This window comes from Coenobita brevimanus, chromosome 57, assembly GCF_032717465.1.
Source record: "Coenobita brevimanus isolate Jiangsu-jjx chromosome 57, ASM3271746v2, whole genome shotgun sequence".
Lineage (NCBI taxonomy): Eukaryota > Metazoa > Arthropoda > Malacostraca > Decapoda > Coenobitidae > Coenobita > Coenobita brevimanus.
The window spans coordinates 49,627,656-49,649,709 of record NC_137010.1 but is presented as its reverse complement, the minus strand read 5'-3'; the positions used below and the strand labels follow the sequence as shown (position 1 = coordinate 49,649,709).

Below are 22,054 nucleotides of genomic sequence, written 5' to 3'. Positions count from 1 at the left end.
CTCCCTTGCATTATTTTACAGATATTTTTTTGGCAAATGCTCAGACGAAGTTGCATCCATGGTGCCACCTCTCCATGCCTTCCCTCATGCTACACGGGCATCTGGTAGCGCTCATGACTGGAATGTCACTCAACCATATTGCAGAACTTCTGCCTATCAGAATTCTTTCATTCCCCGAACTGCATCTCTCTGGAACTCGCTTCCCCAGAGTTGTTTTCCTCCAAATTTCAACCCACAACTGTTCAAGTCTAACTGTTACAGATATTTTATGAACAGAGGACACCAGTAATCTGGTGTATGGATTATTTTTTTTTACCCATTTGTTTTTCCTTCCTCCGTTCTGTTATTTATTTAAAAAAAAAAAAAAAAAAAAAAAAAAAAAAAAAACTACCCAGGTATTTGAAATCTCTCACCAATTCCAGTCTCTCTCCAGTCACTGTAAAATCACACTGGGAGTTACCTTCTCTCTCAATAACCGTTACTTTACTCTTTTCTACATTTACTCTCAAGGGATGACACTCACAGACATCAGCAAAACTCTGCACTAGTCTACCATGTTCTTGTTTGTTATTTGCAAGTAGTACTGCATCGTCAGTATACAACAAATCTGAGATAATCCATCCATCACCATTCATTGCCAATGCCATCCTCCTCTCCATTACTCGTGTTTTTACTTATCACCCCATCCATATATATGTTGAACAACCATGAGGACATCACACAATCTTGTCGCACGCCCACACTGATCGTGAACCATTCAATTCAATGCACATTAATCCTTACACATGCTTCACTACCATCGTAAAAACTTTTGACGGCACCTAGCAGCTTACCAACTACACTGTGCATGCACAAAACATTCCACAATCCCTCCCTGTCCACTTTGTCATATGCTTTCTCCAGATCCACGAATGCCATAAACACCTTACGGTCCTTCTCACAAGTCTTCTCCACTAGCTGTCTCACTGCAAATATTTGATCCACATCCTCTGCCACTCCTAAAGCCACCCTGTTCATCATTCACTAGGACTTCTGATATCTCTCTTACTTTCTTTATAACAATTCTCCCATGTACCTTCCCTACCACACTCAATAAATTTATGCCGTGATAATTCTTGCGGTCCCTTCGCTTACCTGTAATTTATAAGGGTACAATCACAGCCTTTTTCCACTCTGCTGGCAGTTTCACTCATCTATGCCTTCCTGCATCTTTCCAACAAGCACTTCATTCCACTCTCTCCACTACACTTAATCATCTTTGCATACACCTCATCAACTCCAACTGCTTTCCCATTTTTCAGCCGCTTCACAACACTCTTCACCTGCGTGAGTGTCATGTCTCCTGGCACTGCATTCCTTCTCTGCACACCCACAAAACCAAAAATGATACAGCTGCTCTGCTCTCTCCATTCCCATTCATTAGACTTTTTAAAGAATTCTTTTCATCTGGTCCTTACTTCATCCCCATGGTTAACAATCTACCACGTACATCCTTCACACTTTCACATTTCTTTCCACTGTCACTTCTACATTTCTGCCCCTCTTTCCAAACTAACTTCTCATTTTCAGAGTAATTTGCATAAATTTTTCTTCCTAGATCATCATTTACCTTCTCCTTTTTCCTCTTCACTAGTCTCTTTATACTGTATATGTATATACAGTAAACTGTATATCATCATCATCATCATCATCATCATCTGGACTTCCTTTCCAACTAGGGCAAGGTAAAGAGTAGCAATGTCCAGAGAGCCCAAGTCTGCCCAGCTCAATGGGCCATACTTCCATTCACTCATCATTCAAGCCTCCGGAATCCTGGCTCAATCTGATATGCCAAAAACAATCACCACATTCTGCAACTTCACATAAAGGTATCCGATAAGTCAATCCAGACACAGCCACGTTAACAGAGGTGCCAAATACCTGATCATGCACTACTTCTCACAACATCCAGCCAGCCAGCTTAATCTCTTGTCAGTCTTCTGGCTGCACCAACTTCCATACCTCACTTCCTCATACACACATCCACCATATCCCACCACCTTCTCCTTGGCCTACATCACTTCCTTCCTCCTTCAAATTCACTCAGATATATGTGTGTGTGTATGTACAGTACCCTCGCGTCCAACACAGTAATATTGTCATGCATGGGTCACGTGTTGGACCAAAAACGTGTTGGACTAACAATAGAGCTTATGGGGAAAAATGAATTATGTCAGCAACCCTAGGAAAAGTCACCCTAAATACCTACCATATACCTATACATATATTGGTACTATTGTAATTATAATAAATGATACTGCTATGAATGATAACTAACCTTTTAGGATAGTGTTGGTGGGCTTGCTGGGAATGGAAGGTGGTATCCATGGCTGTAGGCAGTCCTACTGGGTCCCCGGAGGATGGCTACTGGCATCACTAGCAGGTAATGGCTGTTGCTTCTCCTCAACCTCCCTCATAAATCCTTCGAAATCATACTCAGAATCATTATCTTCATCCACAGCCATGGAAGGTCCTGCTTCTGCCTGTCCTAGCACTCTGTAATCCTCGGCAAAGGGCATGCTTCTCACACTGTTGCCAGAGCCCCGTCTCATGACTGTGGAAAGTGATCGCTGTCGCTGACTCGGTAGAGAATAAGGAGAAGCAACTTTGTTTATAAACTGGAACACAGGCCGATGAGAAGGGTTTCAAAACGATTGATATTTATTCTAAAATATTAATATGTATTCAGTGTCAAGCTAAATGTTCAATGCTGTCGTGCGATACATTCTCTGTCGAGTCGCCTGGGTTTTGGTCACACTGTTTTGCCCGTCGTATCCTCGGCAGGAATCCATCCAGATGAATTCCAAATGCCCGTGGTATCGTCGGCAATTTTACCACGTTACCGTTCCGATTTACCATCGTATCCTCGGCAAACCTGGTATGAAGTGACGTGTGATAGCCTTCGGTTGCCAGGATCTTGTTTTGTTTTTTTATTATGGTCCTCACGTTGGCTTCATTCATGTCGTAGGCCTTGGCAATGTCAACTTTCCTCTCCCCTTTCTTCTTCCTCTCAATGCTTTCTAGCTTGGTGGCCTGAGGGAGGTGCCGACGCTTCTTGGGGTTCTCAGAAGGCTTCCTAGGCATCGTGAGCAGGGTAAAATGCAGTAACAAGGGCAAAAAATGCAGCAAGAAAAAAGCATCTTCCAATGCGAATTATGCGACTGAGTGGCGCTGTGGCGGAAGAAATTTAAACAAAATATCACGTGACAGCAGAAGCGTTTTTAATTGGGCGGCATCACAATCACGTCATGATAGCGGGCGGGGAAGGCTACTTGATCAGAAGTTTTCATTGGCTATCATCATCATGGGATTGCCCAGCATGACTGTGTTGGACCGGGGGTGATCGTGCTAGAGGTGAACTCTGCGGATTTCGCCCACTTCTCGGAGCTCTGTGCGTGTTATGCTAACACACTCGTGTTGCAGTAATTAAATCGTATTAAACAATACTAATTATTTGCTCTCCGTGCTGGACGTGAATCGTGCTGGACTAACGCGTGTTGGACACAAGGGTACTGTGTATATGTATATATATATATATATATATATATATATATATATAAATAGATATAGATATATATACATCACTCCTATCTTAAATGTCGGGACCAACTGCTTGGCTCCGGGCTCCTACGCTCCTCATGGGACAATGTAGGATTGGATGATGGATGGATATATATATATATATATATATATATATACTTATACAGTAACCTCTCAATTAACGCGAGTTTAAAAAAGGCGTTTTCGTTTTAACACGAGCAAATATTTAACATGGGTTTCTCAATTTAACGCAACTTTACACGTACGTGATGGTTTCAAATTAGCCGCACACGCCTTGGACAGACCCGAGCTGATAGACCATGTGTTGCAGTTCATGCATAAATACAACTTTTCATTTGTCTGTTGCTTAAACTGGTTTTATTCAAACTATAATAATTGAAAATTAAGTTTGGCCCCATTCTGAGCAATTTGGCTCATTTTCGGACAAAATTTAGCCAGGAAAGTGATGGCAGATCTAAATTGTTACAACTTGATGCTGCAGAACAGAAACAAGAAAACCACTCAGACCAAGATAGAACAGTTCTTTATGAAGAAGACAGAAAACTTAAGGGAGTTATCTTCATCACCAGTACCACGGGAGTCAGAGTCAGAGGAAGGACAGCAGAGCGAAGAGGAACAACAAATTTAGGGTGCGGAGCAGCGGGAGGTGGGGGAGCGGGGTGAGGAGGGACAGCAGCAGACGATGAGTGATGCATAGATGAAGTGAGGCTGTGTCTTGTTACTGTTTGTGACCTACTTACTGTAATGAAAATGTTTTTACTGCTGTGTTTTTATGACCTACTAATTCATTAATAATGTTGGGGAACTTTCACAATGCTGTGAATGAAGCAGAATTGAAAGAAAATCCACTTAAAAAACGAAAACAGTATGTATTGGGCAAACGTAAACAACGCTTCGGCCCAACTAGGGCTCAAATGTCGTTTATTTTCCCCCAAATATGCTGTTTTTGTTTTTCACATGGATTTTCTTTCAAATTAATATTGTTAACTTTTAAATTTAGAGTAGCATAACTCCTCAAATGAGTAGACTTTCCCAGAGTCCAGGAACGTAACCCCCAATATTACCATTGTTTCTTATGGGAAAATTATTTTTAAGTAACGTGTTTTTAACTAATATGACCTCTCCAGGAACCTAACCCTCACATTATCTGAGAGGTTACTGTATCTATCTATCTATTTATATAGATATATATACAGTAAATAATATATATATATATATATATATATATATATAATCACTCTCATCTTAAATGTCGGGACCAACTGCCTAGCCCGGGGCTCTTACGCTCCTCATGGGCAATGCAGGATTGAATGATGGATATATATATATATATATATATATATATATATACAGTATATATATATATATATATATATATACAGTATATTATATACATACATATACATATACAGTATATATATATATATATATATATATATATATATATATATATACACACATATATATATATATATATATATATATATATATATATATATACAGTATATTATATACATACATATATATATATATATATATATATATATATATATATACAGTATATTATATACATATATATATATATATATATATATATATACACACACACACACGCAGTACATATACAGGTAAGCCTTTAATTCACGCGAACTTTTTTCACACGATTTCGGTTATCCACGAATTTTTCGTACAATAATTAAAGCATAAAATTATAGTATTCAAATAAATAATTTTAATATACAAGAGAAATAAATAAAATATAAAAATGCCTACCTGCTGCCCGTGTGCATACATATGTGTGTGTGTGTGTGTGTGTGTGTGTGGGAGGTCGGTCTACCTACCACCCACCACAGTCAGTTTGATTCTGTTTGAATCCGACGGTCGAACCATGCATGACTGGCCAATCGTTATTTGTGGCTTATTTTTCTGCCTTCCAGTGATTGCTTGCCTTGTCTGCCAACATGGGGCCTAAGCATAGTGCTAGTGATGCATGTGGTAACACACCAAAACGGACTAGTAAAGTGATGTTGCTGACAGAGAAAGTTAAAGTGTTGGACAAACTTCAGGGAGGAATGTCGACGACAATTCTCCGTCAGGACGATTCCCCGTCATTTATTTACATACCAGTTTATTTAGCAAGTACAATACATTAGTTTTTTACTTAAATGGGTTATAAAATCCCCCTGAAAATTAGTTATTAAAGTATTAATTAATCAATAATAAGTATATTAATAGAATGATGGGGAATTGTCCATGTTTTGATGGTGAATTGACTTGATGGTGAAATGTCTCAGAACCTTATGTTTGGGGTGAGTCAACTGTTCATACAATAAAGAAGGAGAACAGCATACGGGAGACAGTGAGGGCTAGTGCACCAGATTGCTAAAGTGTCTCCACCTATCCCTGTGAATTGTCTTGGAACCTGTGAATTGTCTTGGAACCGCATGTTTGGGGTGAATGAGTCAACTGTTCATACAATAAAGAAGGCAGAATGTAGCATATGGGAGGCAGTGAGGGCTTGTGCACCAGGCTGCTGAAGTGTCTCCACCTACGCCTGTGCTTGTCAGGTTTCAATGTTAAATTTCTTACATTTTTGTAGTTTTTCGTCTCCACCTACGCCTGTGCTTGTCAGGTTTCAGTGTTAAATTTCTTACATTTTTGTTGTTTTTCATACTTTATGCTAGTTTATAAGGTGTATGTAGTGCATAAACAGTATTATTCAGATGTAATATACTTAATAGACATGCGTAATTATGTGCTCACAAGGGCAGAACATATACGCGAATTTAACACATACCCGAAGGGTCTGGGAACCTAACCCTCGCGTGAATTAAGGGCTTACCTGTACTATATATTTACAAGTATATATATGTTATACAAACATACATACATAATATATATATATATATATGTATATGTATATCAATCAATCATTTCCTGTGGCACCCCACGGGATGCATAGGGCCTCGATGAACTCTCTCCACCAATATTCGTCTCTTGCCATCTCCTTCAGATCCCACCAACACTCCTCTCCTGCTTCTCTTTTCATTGTCCTCAACCAGGTATATGTATATACACAGTAATCCCCATACTTTCTGGATGCCCACTTTTCGGACACCCCACTTACCGGACATTGTGGGCCTGGACCTTCGGAACCCCCCCTCCCCCCCCAAAAAAAAAATCAATTTTTTCTCACCCGTAATTTGAAATTACCGCGCGACGCCGAACACCTGTTACACCACGGACCCTCACCTCTTCCTTCCTCCACCCCTCTCCCCTGTCAGGGTTGCATATGGTATTTTTCATTACCAAATGTGGGCTAATTTGATAATGAAAAATTCGTTTGGTAATAAATCGGAATAATGCATTACCAAATGGATTTTTCACATGTATGAAGATTCACAGGATGGAGATGGTGGATTGTTTGCTCTCTCTGAGTAACCCGCCCCATCCCGTCATTTTCTGGGCAGTGGTACGCCCCAGTCCCGACATTTTTGGACCTTTTTTTTTTTTTTTAGGCTCAAACATTCGCTTTCGGTGAGAAACATCGAAAATTCATGGAGAAATAGTTTACCTGAGGTTTAAAATACTCGATACAGGTATGAGTACCTCCTTACCTGACTGGGTTTTCTAACAGGCTGGCACCAAAGAAAACGAGTTCTATGGGAAAGTAAGTATTGTATCCACTCATAAACATTATTTATTTATTTACTTGGTACGAATTTATATGTAGTACAAGAGTATATTGGTTTTCAAACAGTAATATAGGCATTATAAGCATTGTTTCACTTACTAACTCATCACCTTTTTTTCCCACATTACCTGATCATCATTTCTGACTGTTTCTTCCTCTAATAATATGTAAACTTTGTCATCCACATTGTCATCGATTGGGGAATCACTCTGGCCCTGAATGTCTTTATTGGCCAGGTCACTGGTAACAGGTGAATTGCCAAGACAATGGCATGCAGGGGGACAGGGAGAGGTTATGCGGTGTAAGGCATTGTTCCTGCTTGGCATCTTGTAGAGGAATAGAGGAAGGTGTCCCCTGTATACGTGCCAAAAATCATTCATGAAATCACTCGCGAAAATTGAAAATTGTGCAAATTAGGGACCTTGCAATGTTGCCGCGTTAATTTACGTCTCCGGGATATGAGTGCACATCATGTGAGGACGTGAATTCACGTCTCCGGGACGGGGCGGGTTAATCTGCTAACATCTATCTATCTATCTATTGCCAGACGCCTCAGTCCCATTTGGGGTGGCCACAAACAAATCGCCTCCAAGTCGCCCTGTCCCCCGCCATTTCACTCCCCTGCTCCCAACTCACACCCCCCTCTCTCATACACCTCTCCACCCCATCCCTCCATCTCATCCTCGGCCTCCCCCTCCCTCTTTCCCCCTCCACCTCACTCACATACACTCTCTTCGTCAGTCTTTCACCCTCCATCCTCTCCACATGGCCATACCACCTCAGTATGTTCCTCATAACGCTTCCTATCACATCCACATCAACACCACAACGCTCCTTTATATCCTCATTCGTCAGCCTGTCTCTCCATGTGACTCCACAGGCTCCTCTTAAATAACTCATTTCCACTGCTCTCACTCTTCACTTGTGTCCTTCCAACAACGTCCAAGTTTCACTTCCGTACGTTAGAGTTGGTATCACAATACTGTCATGTAGTAACTTTTTCACTTCCATGCTCACTTCCCTGTCTCTTATCACTGCTTTCAAAGAACCAGCAACCTTTCTTCCCTGCTGTACCCTTTCAAGCACTTCACCCTCCAAACCTCCATCCTTACTCATCACACTACCCAAGTACTTAAACGTACTCACATTTTCCAATTCCTCACCATCCAACCTTGCTGTACATTCACTGACTTCACCTCTCTCAAAGACCATCACTTTACTCTTCCCTACATTCGCCTTTAGATTCCGTTTCTTACACACTCTCCCAAACTCATCCACCAAGCCTTGCAGCTCCCCTTCGTCTTCACTCAACAACACAGTATCATCTGCAAACAACAGCACAGGGAGTTTCCAAACACTATCCTCTCTCACCAGGGCCACTCCAACATCCACTACCCTACCTTGTACCTCTTTTATTACCCCATCCATGTACAGATTGAACAACCATGGAGACATGACACATCCCTGTTTCAAACCAACTTTCAAAGAGAAAAATTCACTTGGTTCACCATCCACACGCACTGCAGCCTTCGCACCATCGTACATACTCTTCACAGCATTCAACAACTTCCCATCTACTCCATATATTCTTAACACTTTCCACAATCCTAGTCTATCCACCCTGTCATATGCTTTCTCCAAATCCATGAAAGCCGCATACAACTTCTTTCCCTTCTCTAGAAACTTTTCCACTAAAGATCTAAGAATGAATATCTGATCTACACAACCTTTTCCCTTCCTAAAGCCTCCCTGTTCTTCTCCAACTAATTCCTCTGTTCTTTCTCTAACTCTGTCAATAAGTATCCTACCATACACTTTTCCTATTATACTAAGAAGACAAATGCCCCTATGATTACCACACACTTCTTTTTCCCCTTTTCCTTTGTACAAGGGAATAATTATACCTGACTTCCAATCCTCTGGGACTCTACCTTCCTCCCAGGCCAATCTGCACATCTTCCACATCCATTCTACTACTATCTCTCCCCCATGCTTCAGCATTTCACCACACACTCCATCAATTCCTGGGGCTTTCCCTGATTTAACTTTCTTCATTGCTTCCACAACTTCTATCCTACTGATTTCTTCCTGTCTTCTCACCTCCCTCCTTCTCCCAGCCATTCCCCAGCCACTTATACTCGCATTACTTCCATCCTCCACGTTCAACAATTCCTTAAAGTGTTCTCTCCATCTGCTCACTTTTTCTCCCTTCTCCACTAGTAATCTACCATTTTTATCTTTCACTCCCCTGCTAACTTCACTTCCACCCTGTCTTACTCTTTTCACCTCTCTCCAGAACATTTTCTTACAGTCCCTCCACTTTACACTCAAATTCCTTCCAAATTCCTCATCCACTCTCTTCTTACTCTCTCTTACTAATCTTTTCACCTCTCTCTTTCTTTCTACATATAACTCTCTCTTCCGCCTCTCAACCTCTACCACGCCCCTATTCCTCATCCATTCATTGTATGCTTTCTTCTTTTGTGCCACAGCCTGTTTCACCTCTTCAGTCCACCACGCTGTTCCTTGCACCCCCCTCCGTCTTCTCTTCCTTCCACACACCACATCACATGCTGCACATATTTCTTCTGTAAATATTCTACACACACCTTCCACGTCCCCCATCTGCTCCAATTCATATTTGCCCAATCGTTCCTCCACTTCTCTCTTATACTCTGCCTTTTTCTCATCCTCTTGTAACCTTTCCACTCTCCTTGCAACTACTCCTTCCTCTCGTCTTTCCCTTCTTCTGTTCCTCCATCTTGCTTGGACTTTAATTCTGGCCACCACCAAGTAGTGGTCAGAAAGTCCACTCCCCCAACCTCTATAAACTCTTGCATCCAATATACATCTTCGCATCCTTTCATCCACACACACATAATCAATCATTGCCTTCCTTTCATTCAGTTCACCACCCACCCTTCTCATCACTCGCCATGTATACCTGTGGATCATTTTATGCCTGAAGAGGGTATTGGCTATCACCAACCCCCTCCCAGCACAAATGTGCAGTGCTAACATACATAGAGTAAAAATAATCAACATGCTGTTAATTATAAGGAGAGTGATTACATATATTTCCACTTGTATATATAATTAGTGAAGAATAAATGCTAGCTTTACGAGTTTGGTAATGAAAAGTTAAATTTAGTAATGAAAATTGAAGAGTTTGGTAATGTGGCCGTTGCGATCTGGCAACTCTCTTTCCCTGTCATCAACAGTTACTGCCTAACTTCGGTCATGAGTAGATGCTTATCGCAATGGAAGCCACACATGCTTGTTTTTTGTGAATAAACTGGAATGCCTTGCCACTAGACCACACGGTAATTTACAGTGTTGTGCAGTGTTAAGAAATTAGAACTTAGAGTGCAAAGGATCAACTGTGGAGTGGAAATTGCCGGTTGAATCTGGAGTGGTGCAGTTAAGAACAATGTGCAGTGTTAAACAATTATAATTCACAGTGCAAAGAATTAAGTGCAGCACAACACTGGATTACTGTACATGCTTCAAGAGCATTTTCACCACTGCCAAATTCTTAGAAAAGGCGGCCACAGATGTGCTGTAAGTACCCTGGCTAAGGTACTGTCATTTCTAATTCCTCATTCTTTGGTTCCTTTTCATTTATTTCATGCTTTATGTCCATCATTGGTGTGAACAGGGTCTTAAATAGGTTTAAATAGGTGCTAAGCATGTCCAGTAGAGAGTTTTTTGGGTGGCTTTCAAAGTTAGGCTGGGTTAGGGTTCTTAAGTACCAGTCCAGGAGCTAAGGGGCCCACTTTCCAGACATGCCTTTGGCTGTATCACATCAGATAATAGAGGGATTACTGTATACACACACACACACACACACACACACACACACATACAAATACACACACACAGTATATACAGCATATACTGTACAGTACAGTATATTTATGAGTACCTGTATATATATATATATATATATATATATATATATTAAACATATATATATATATATATATATATATATATATAATATATAATATATAAAGTCATCCCTTAATATCCGCATTTTTAACATACACGGTTTTAAATATCAGCAGGTGGATATAACATACATGGTTTTAAATATCCGCGGGGGGATACAGTACCGGGGCTTGATTCACTAAAGCATTTTATCTCGCTGAACTCTACTGACACTGTTCACTGTAAATGTATCATTATCCCAGGCACAGTTCATGGATGTTTTAGTGATGGCATTTTCCAGTGAATCAAATACAGTGAAAGCTCGATTATCGAGATTCGGATTATCTAGGTTTCGGCTAGGAAACAAAATCCACCTTAAAGTACATTAAGTTTCTTCCATTATACCGGAACCAATGGTAGGTACGGCTTAAGGAACGTGATGAAAATAAGGGAGAATATCTTTCAAGAAAAGAAGGTAATATACCACCCTCAAAATACAGTAATCTCTCCACTATCCGATGTAACAGGCCCAAAGGCATGTCTGGAAAGTGGGCCCCTGGCTCCTGGACTGGTACTTAAGGACCCTAACCCAGCCTAACTTTGAAAGCCACATGAATAACTCCCTACCAGACATGCATAGCACCTATTTAAATCTATTTAATACCACCTTGAGTACACCGCTTCCCGTCCGATCAGCGAAGTTAAGCAACGTTGGGTCTGGTTAGTACTTGCATGGGTGACCGCCTGGGAACACCAGATGCTGTTGGCATCCCTACTGAGTACACCGCTTCCCGTCCAATCAGCGAAGTTAAGCAACGTTGGGTCTGGTTAGTACTTGGATGGGTGACCGCCCGGGAACACCAGATGCTGTTGGCATCCCTACGTGTCAAGTAGGGTTGGTGGAGGATTAGTGCCCTTCCCTGTAAAACAATTAACTCTAAGCCCTTGGCCACCCCATTTGGGATACATGGCGTCTGGCAAATGAATGAATGATGATGATGAAGACCCTATTCTCACCAATAATGGACATAAAGCATGAAATAAATGAAAATGGAACCAAAGAATGAGGAATCAGAAGTGACTGTACCTCAGCCAGGGTACTTACAGCATCTTTGTGGCTGCCTTTTGTAAAGTTTTGGCAGTGGTGAAAATGCTCTTGAAGCACGTACAGTAATCCAGTGTTGTGCTGCACTTACAGTAGTTCTTTGCACTGTGAGTTATAATTGTTAACACTGCACATTGTTAACTGCATCAGGCCAGTTTCAACTGCCAGTTTGCACTCCACAGTTAATCCTTTGCACTCTAAATTCTAATTTCTTAACACTGCACAACACTGTAAATTCCCTTGTGGTCTAGTGGCGAGGTATTCCAGTTTAGTCACTGTTTATTCACAAAAAAATGAGCACGTGAGGCTTCCATTACGTTAAGCTACCACTCGCGATCGAAGTTAGGCAATAACTGTTTGGGTGTTGGTGAGGGGGAAACAGAGTTGCCAGATCGCAATGGCCACATTACCAAAGTCCTCAATTTTCATTACCAAATTTAACTTTTCATTGCCAAATTCATAAAGCTAGCATTTATTCTTCCCTAATTATATACACAAGTAGAAATACATGTAATCACTCTTCTTATAATTAACAGCATGTTGATTATTTTCATGCTACGTATGTTAGCAGATTAATCAGAGAGAGCAAACAATCCACCATTTCCATCCTGTATATCCTCATACATGTGAAAAATCCGTTTGGTAATGCATTATTCTGATTCATTACCAAACAAATATTTCATGACTAAATTGGCCTACATTTGGTAATGAAAAATACCAAATGGCAACCCTGACAGGGGAAGGGGGGGGGGGAGGAAGGAAGAGGTGAGGGTCCGTGGTGTAACAGCTGTTCAGCGCCGCGCGGCAATTTCAAATTATGGGTGGGAAAAAATTTGGATTTTGGGGGGATTTTTTTTCTTTTTTTGGCCATTTCTGGGTTCCAAAGGTCCAGGCTCACAATGTCTGGTAAGTGGACGTCCAGAAAGTACGGGGATTACTGTAGTCAGAAAAATACAGAAAGACGAACTAGAGGAATATGAACTGAATTGGTAAAGTCTTTAGGCTGTATGCTTGGATGAAAATTAATGGGTTTCACAAAATCAGAGGACAAAATGGAACAAAAAAGTTTGCTAATCAGAAAAAAAAAATTACTCTTAGCATTCTTTGTTCACTATCGCTCTTCCCAACATATTTCGGACCAACTGAGCATACAGTTATTTCAGCACCTTAACAATGTACAGTACATTTATAGCTCATTCTTTTGTTCATTCTTATGTGTGTGTGTGAAAGAAAGTGTACTGATACAAACAATAATATATTCCAATAACTCCTTCATAGCTGCCAGCCTTGAACAAAGCTTTATTGTACCGGTGTCAGTGACGCTGAGTTAGGGCAAGCTATAAAAAACTGCGAACAATTATGTAAAGGAATAAAGGTCACTGGTATGTTTTCACGAACCTACTCTACCAGCCCAAGCACTCAGGCGTTCACTTCATTCCAGGTATATTCACCGATGTTTACATGCTTATGTTACATGCGCCCTAATTTTGAGTATGTTTCTTCAATTACAGTATGTTGGAAACAATCAAAATTACGGCTTAAGGAATGTGATGATAATAAAGGAGAAAATCTTTCAGCAAGAGAAGATAATTTACCACCCTCAAAATAGTCAGAAAAATACAGAAGACAAACTAGAAGAATATGAAATGCATTGGTAAGGTCTTTAGGCCGTATGCTTACACGAAAAATTATTGGTTTCATAATTTAAAAGGGACACGATACGGATGGCGACCTGGAATGTAAGGGGTGCAAATGATGATGTGAGAGAGAGAGAGAGAGAGTGTCCAGGTGCTTCAGGGTGCGAAAGTGGATGTATGTGGATTAAATGAAACTAAATGGTGAGGTGAGAGTGTGAGAGAATGGGAGTATGGATGGGGTATATGAGGAGAAGTAGGTGAGAATGGGAGGGGAAAAGAAGGAGTGTGTATTGTTGTAAGTAACAGATGGAAGGAGAATATAAGAGATTATGGATCAGTTGGTTCAAGGATTGTGTGGGTAAGACTGAAAGTTGGACTACAAATATGGACGATTGTGTGCATACATGCGCCAATACAAGATCATGCAAGCAGAGTGAGAGAAGAGCTCTGGACAAATATGGAAATGTGCATGGAAAAATCTGAAAGGAATGAGAGAGAGTTTTTGATTGGTGATATGAATCGTAAAGTAGGGAATGTGAAGCTGGATGGAGTAGTTGGTGAGTGGGGTATGCCTGCTGAGCTAGATGAGAATGGCATTGCTTTAGTGGACATTTGTGCCGGGAGGGGGTTGGTGATAGCCAATACCCTCTTCAGGCACAAAATGATCCACAGGTATACATGGCCAGTGATGAGAAGGGTGGATGGTGGACTGAATGAAAGGAAGGCAATGACTGATTGTGCACACGTAGATGAAAGGATGCAAAGATGTGTAATGGATGCAAGAGCATATACAGGTGGGGGGAGTCGACTTTCTGACCACCACTTGCTGGTGGTCAGAATCAAGGTCCAAGTAAAATGGAGAAATAGAAGAAGGTAAGGACGGGAGGAAGGAGTAGATATAAGGAGAGTGGAAAGGTTACAAGTGGATGAGAAAAGGCAGAATATAAGAGAGAAGTGAGGGAATGATTGGGTACATATGAAATGGAGCAGATGGTGGATGTGGAGGGTGTGCAAGATATTCACAGAAGAAATATGTGCAGCATGTGAGGTGGTGTGTGGGGTGAAGAGAAGACGAAAGGGGGTGCAAGGAACAGCATGGTGGAATGAGGAGGTGAGACAGGCTGTGGCACAAAAGTAGAAAGCATATAATGAATGGATGACAAATAGGGGCATGGAAGAAGTTGAGAGACGGAAGAGAAAGCTATATGTAGAAAGGAAGAGAGAGGTGAAAAGACTAGTAAGAGAGAGTAAGAAGTGAGTGGATGAGGAATATGGAAGGAATTTGAGTGTAAAGTGGTGGGAATGTAAGAAAATGTTCTGGAAAGAGGTGATGAGAGTCAGACAGGGTGGCAATGAAGTTAGTAGGGGAGTGAAAGATAAAAATGGTAGATTACTAATTGAGAAGGAAGAAAAAGTGAGCAGATGGAGAGAACACTTTAAGGAATTGTTGAACATAGAGAATGAAAGTAATGCGAGTATAAGTGGTTGGGAAATGGCTGGGAGAAGGAGGGAGGTAAGAAGACAAGAAGAAATCAGTAGGATGGAAGTTGTGGAAGCATTGAAGAAAGTCAAAATGGGGAAAGCCCCAGGAATTGATGGAGTGTGTGGTGAAATGATGAAGCATGGGGAAGAGACAGTAGAAGAATGGATGTGGAAGATGTGCAGATTGGCTTGGGGGGAAGGTAAAGTCCCGGGTGATTGGAAGTCAGGTATAATTATTCCCTTGTACAAAGGAAAAGGGGAAAAAGAAGTGTGTGGTAATTATAGGGGTATTTGTCTTCTTAGTGTAATAGGCAAAGTATACGGTAGGATACTTATTGACAAAGTTAGGGAAATAACAGAGGAATTAGTTCGAGAAGAACAGGGAGGCTTTAGGAAGGGAAGAGGTTGTGTAGATCAGATATTCATTCTTAGATCTTTAGAGGAAAAGTGTCTAGAGAACGGAAAGAAGTTGTATGTGGCCTGCATGGATTTGGAGAAAGCATATGACAGAGTGGATAGACAAGGATTGTGGAAAGTATTAAGAATTATGGCATAGATGGGAAGTTGTTCAATGCTATGAAGAGTATGTATGAGGGTGCTAAGGCTGCAGTGCATGTGGATAGTGAACTGAGTGAGTTTTTCTATTTGAAGGTTGGGTTGAAGCAGGGATGTGTCATGTCTCCATGGTTGTTCAATCTGTACACGGATGGAGTTATAAAGGAGATACAAGGTAGGGCAGTGGATGCTGGAGTGGCCCTAATGAGAAAGGGCAGTGTTTGGAAACTCCCTGTACTGTTCTTTGCTGATGATACTGTGTTGTTAAGTGAAGATGAAGGGGAGCTGCAGGGCTTGGTGGATGAGTTTGGGAGAGTGTGTATCAAATGGAATTTAAAAGTTAATGTATGGTCTTCAAGAGAGGTGAAGTCAGTGAATGTACAGTGAAGTTGGATGATGAGGAAATGGAAAATGTGAGTACATTTAAGCACTTGGGTAGTGTGATGAGTAAGGATGGAAGTCTGGAGAGTGAAGTGCTTGAAAGGGTATAACAAGGAAGAAAGGTTGCTGATTCCTTGAAGGAAGTGATAAGAAACAGGGAAGTGAGCATGGAAGTGAAAAAGTTATTACATGACAGTATTGTGATACCAACTCTGACATATGGAAGTGAAGCTTGGACATTGTTGGAGGGACACCAGTCAAGAGTGAGAGCTGTGGAAATAAGTATTTTGAGAAGAGCATGTGGAGTCACATGGAGAAGCAGACTGACAAATGAGGATGTGAAGGAGTGTTGTGGTGTGGATATGGATGTGATGGGAAGCATTAGGAGAAACATTCTGAGGTGGTCTGGCATGTGGAGAGGATGGAGAGTGAGAGACTGATAAGGAGAGTGTATGTGAGTGAGGTGAAGGGGGAGAGAGGGAGGGGAAGGCCAAGGATGAGATGGAGAGATGGAGTAGAGGTATATGAGACAGGAGGATGTGAACTGGGAGCAGGGCAGTGAAATGGCGGGGGACAGGGTGACAAGGAGGCGATTTGTTTGTGGCCACCCCGTATAAGGGATTAAAGTATCTGGAAATAGATAGATTGACAGACATTTTTAGGAGACAAAATTGAACAAAAATATTTGCTAATCAGAAAAAATTACTAATTTCATCTCACATGTTCTCGTAGGTTAGCATTCATTTTCACATTCTTTGTTCGGTATCGCTCTTCCCAATGCATTTCGGACCGCCTGAACACAGTTATTTCTGCTCCTTAAAGTTAGCGTACATTTACTGCCCATTCTTTTGTTCATTCTTATGTTTATGTGTGAAAGAGAGAGGACTGATACAAACAATAATGTATTTCATTATCCTTTTCACAGCTGCCGGCCTTGAACAACGCTTTACTGTACCGGTGTCAGTGACACTGAGTTAGGACAAGCTATGAAAAACTGCGATCAATCATGGGAAGGGAACGAAGGTCACTGGTATGTTTACATGACCCTACTCTACCATCCTAAACAGTCAGGCATTCACAGTTCACTTCATCCCAGATGTTTTTGCCGATGTTTAGATATTAATGTTGCACACATCCCAATTTCATTAATTCTTTCACGAATCATAGCAAATCAAAGGACGGGTTTAGGAGGGAAAAAAAGCCAGGTGTGCCAGACGAGTCTTTTCACATATGTAAGAAAAAGAGATTAATTTTAGACCTCTGAAAGAATGGTCCCAAGACCAACCACGGGAGCACACAAGTTTCTAAACTCACGGCCATTGAGGGAGCTTAACATAAGCAGTAAAAGCATCTTACCATATCAGTTCTTCTGATAGTCTATTGTATTTTTCTGGGTTGGTAAATAAACGTTTCTTGTTAAATCTGTTTCCCCGTTGTTTTTTGCTGTTCTGGTGTGACAACTCTAGTTTGTTTCATTAACATAATGGTAGAAAGGACTGTTCAAACCTAAGTGTTTAAATAAACCTGGCCTAACTTAGCTTAACAGTACCTAATAATTTAATCTAACTGGGAAATTGGGAAACGAAATCTACCTTTGTGCACGTTGCGTTTCTTCCACTGTCCTGGAAATGATCATAGGTATGGCTTAAGGAATGGAACAATAATAATAGACAGGAAAATTTTCAGCAAGAAAAAGTAATTTACCAAACTGAAAGTTGTCAGAAAAATACAGAAACAAGCTCGAGGACTATGAATTGAATTGGTAAGGTCTTTCTGCTGCTTAAGGTGTACATTTAGCAGTAAATAAATCTGCCTAACAGGACTTGTTTTGTTTCCGGCGGAAACAAAACAAGTGTTTTTAAAAGGGGGGCAGCAGATATCTGCAGATTTTTACCATACACAGGTGTCTCTGTTACCTAACCCCCGTGTATGTTAAGGGAGCACTCTATATGTATCCCGAGTTAGGCATACCCGGGTGAAATTCACTCAATGATATTGCAACACTGCATTATACACATGGTTCCTTTATCTCCTGAAAATTCTCTCTCTCAATAGCTGCACTGTGTGTTGAGATTCAGTGTTAGGTGGATGGGTGACCCTCTACACCTCGGTCTTCATATATATAGCATTTAAAGGTATCGGTGATTTTCACCCGGCCATGCCTATTGTGCGAGTGGTCACACTCACACAATAGGCAATGATCAATGGTGTTTTTTATAAAAAGCAGAGCTTGCAACCTGTGTTTGGGAGGTTTTGAGGATGCAGGCAAGGAGTAAAAAATCATCATCATCACCAAAAAAGTCTTACTCATTTATATTTTTAGGTATCAGCTCTTGAACTTAGTTGTGCTTTTTCCAAAAGTGATCTCAGGAGTTTTTTATTACATTGCTACCTCTCATTAAATTTTCTTTGATACTTATATTATTGTGAACAAGAGAGGTTCTTCCACACACATACCAAGTTTCATGAAGAAATATTGATTAGAACATTTTTTTTTTTTCCCCCCAGAGCCAGGTGAATAATACCCGGGTATGCCTGTGGTATTATTAACAATGATCTATGCCTATCCAGGTTTTTATATATATATATATATATATATATATATATATATATATACACACACACAGGTATATGGGGTTGATTGCTCATGTAATGCCACTCAGGGATGAGTGAGGCTGGTTACTCTCATCTTAAATGTCGGGACCAACTGCCTAGCCCCAGGCTCCTATGCTCCTCATGGGTCAATGTAGGATTGGATGGATGGATGTATATATATATATATATGTGTGTGTGTGTGTGTGTGTGTTAGGAGTATAATGCAGTATGATAGTGAGACATAGGGAGTAAAAGAGGAGGATAATTCTAGGCTCAAACATACAGAAATGACGATGATTAGGTGGATGTGCAGTGCGTCCTTGAATGCAAGGTCTGGGGGGGCTATGTTTCTGAAGGAACAGTTGAGAAAAAGGATGGGACTGGAGTGTGCTGGTGTTGTGATGAAGAGGGGTAGGCTGAGATGGCTTGGGCAAGGATGGGGGATGACAACTGGGTGCAAAAAATAAAAAGTGTGAACTTTGAGGGTAGGGCTGCGAAAGGCAGGCCTAAAATGACCTGGAACAAGGTCCTTGTGTGTGACCTCAGGGACATGGGACTGAATAGGGTGGCTGCCAGAGATCAAGCAGCATGGAGAGCTGCCATTAGGTGACCATGGCTGATGTATGTAAGCGTGTTGGAACCTATATAAGCAAAACAACATGAAGTACAACGTGATTACTGAAGAAGATGCAGGCACAACAGCAAGTCCCATAGATGATGTGAAAGCAAACCCTAGTAATGTGCAGTTTTATAAATGAACATTAAATAGTTACACACAAACACACACACAAGATTTTCAGGGCACCTCCATCTCATATGAAGGCCCAGTACTCTGGCAAAATCACACAACTTAGCTCATTTACACACAGCGGAAGTCCTATTCTTATTTAGTGCAATTTTCATCAAAATATCTTCACCATCTCTCACAATAACTAGACTATAAATTTTCATTTGCACTGTAATAGAAATTCACCCATAAAAAAGACTACCACCTGATGAGTATGTGTATGTACAGTACAGTATATCAAAATAAATTAACAAGACACATCTATTTTCTTCCTTCAATCTTCTTCCACAGCTGTGCAAAAAACATTCTGTTGCTGCATCACATGCGATGAATCCCATACAGATCGTATTAGTGAAACCATAATAATAAGCTCCTATCTCCATCCTGCCTGCCCATGTTCAACTATGTTAACCATCAACTCCTCCTGCGTGAACCCACACGGGCATGCATTAGCATCCACTCACTACTGACAACAGTATGGCCATGTCTATGAGTTATGGTAATTTAAAATCTCTGCCTCAACCTGCTCTTGCTCGTGAATATGAGGAGAATTGGAACCCAGGGCTAGGCAAGTTGGTCCTGAATTTAAGATGAGATTGATTTTAAAAATATAAATATAAATAATATAACAAGCGGTGCTTGGGGTTTATTGCTCACGTAGTGCCACTCAGGGATGAGTGAGGCTGGTCATTCTCATCTTGAATGTCAGGACCAAGTTGACTGGCCCCAGGCTCTTATGCGACAGGAGCCCCTCATGGGGCAACGTAGGATTAGATGATGAATGAATAATATAACAAATCAATACATACCGTAGATAGTTCTACACTGTTACCATAAAATCTGCACACCGAAGCTCCTGGTACTGACCTTAACAGGTGAATCAACTTCTGACTCTGTTTCTGGGCCTGACACCTGGTCCTCATCCACACCTGAGCTGACCGAGTCATCATCACTTTCGCTCTCTTTTTCTGTATGGAGACATCAATTACAGTAGTCAGCCAGTAGTCAGTATGCAAGGACATACAGAGGCTGGGGGAGCAGACTTTTTGAACACCACTAGGTGATGGTGAAAGTCAAGGTTCAAGTGCAATGGACTAACAGGAAGAGGGAAAGACAGGGGGGAAGTAGTACACACAAAGATGGCAAAAATGTTGCAAGAAGATGGAAAAAAGGTAGAATATAAAGAGAAGGATGGAGAAGCAACTGGGTATATATGATTTGGAGATGATGGAGAAGGTGGAAGGTGTGTGCAAGATATTCACTGACAAAATCTGTGCAGCATGCAAGGTGGTGTGTGCAGTGAAGAGAAGATGAAAGGAGGTGCAAGGAACAATTTGGTGGAATGAAGAGATGAGGCAAGCAGTGGCAAAAAAAAGAAAACACATAGTGAGTGGATGAGACGCAAACACATGGAGGAAGTTGAGAAATGGAAGAAAGAGTTATATGTAGAGAGGAAAAAGAGGTGAAAAGACTAGTATGAGAGAGTAAGAAGAGAGTGGATGAGGAATTTGTAATGAATCTGAAAGTAAAGTGTAGAGTATGTAAGAAAATGTTCAGGAAGGAAGTAAAGAGAGTTAGACAGGGTGATTAAGAAGTTAGTTGGGGAGTGAAAGATAAAACTGGTAAATGAATAGTGAGAAGGGAGAACAAGTGTGCAGATGGAAAGAACACTTTAAGGAACTGTTAAACATACAGAATGAAATTAATGTGAGTATAAGTGGATGGGGAATGGCTTGGAGAAGGAAGGTGAGAAAGGAGTAAATGATCAGTAGGATGGATGTAATGGAAGCAGTGAGGAAAGTCAAAATGGGGAAACCCCCAGGAATTGATGGAGCGTGTGGTAAAATGATGAAGCATGGGGGAGAGACAGTAGTAGATTGGATATGGAAGATGTGAAGATTAGCATGGGAGGAAGGTAGATTCTCAGAGGATTGGAAATCAGGTATAATAATTATCCTGAACAAAAGAAAAAGGAAATGAGAAGTATGTCGTAATCATAGGGGTATTTGTCTTCATAGAGTAATGAGAAAAGTACATGATACGATACTTATTGAAAGAGTTAGGGAAATAGCAGAGGAATTAGTTGAAGAAGAACATGGAGGTTTTAGAAAGGGCAGAGGCTGTGTAGATCAGATATTCATTCAGGTCTTTAGTGGAAAGTTTCTAGAGAAAGGAAAGAAGTTGTATGCAGCCTGCATGGATTTGGAGAAAGCATACGACAGAGAGGATAGATGAGGAATATGGAAAACATTAGGAATATATAGAGTAAATGGGAAGTTGTTAATTGC

The 22,054-nt window shown here is 40.8% G+C and overlaps 1 protein-coding gene and 1 pseudogene across 1 annotated transcript in view; one reads left to right on the top strand and one right to left on the bottom strand.

The window, feature by feature from the left end:
* Msh6 (DNA mismatch repair protein Msh6) overlaps positions 1-22,054 on the bottom strand; it is a 746,240-nt gene that overhangs the window by 627,612 nt on the left and 96,574 nt on the right. Inside the window, exon 4 of the mRNA XM_080274091.1 lies at positions 20,634-20,734. Coding sequence (XP_080130217.1) covers positions 20,634-20,734 — 101 coding nt within the window. The remainder of the gene's footprint in view (positions 1-20,633; positions 20,735-22,054) is intronic.
* On the top strand, positions 11,876-11,993 carry LOC145402468 (5S ribosomal RNA; annotated as a pseudogene).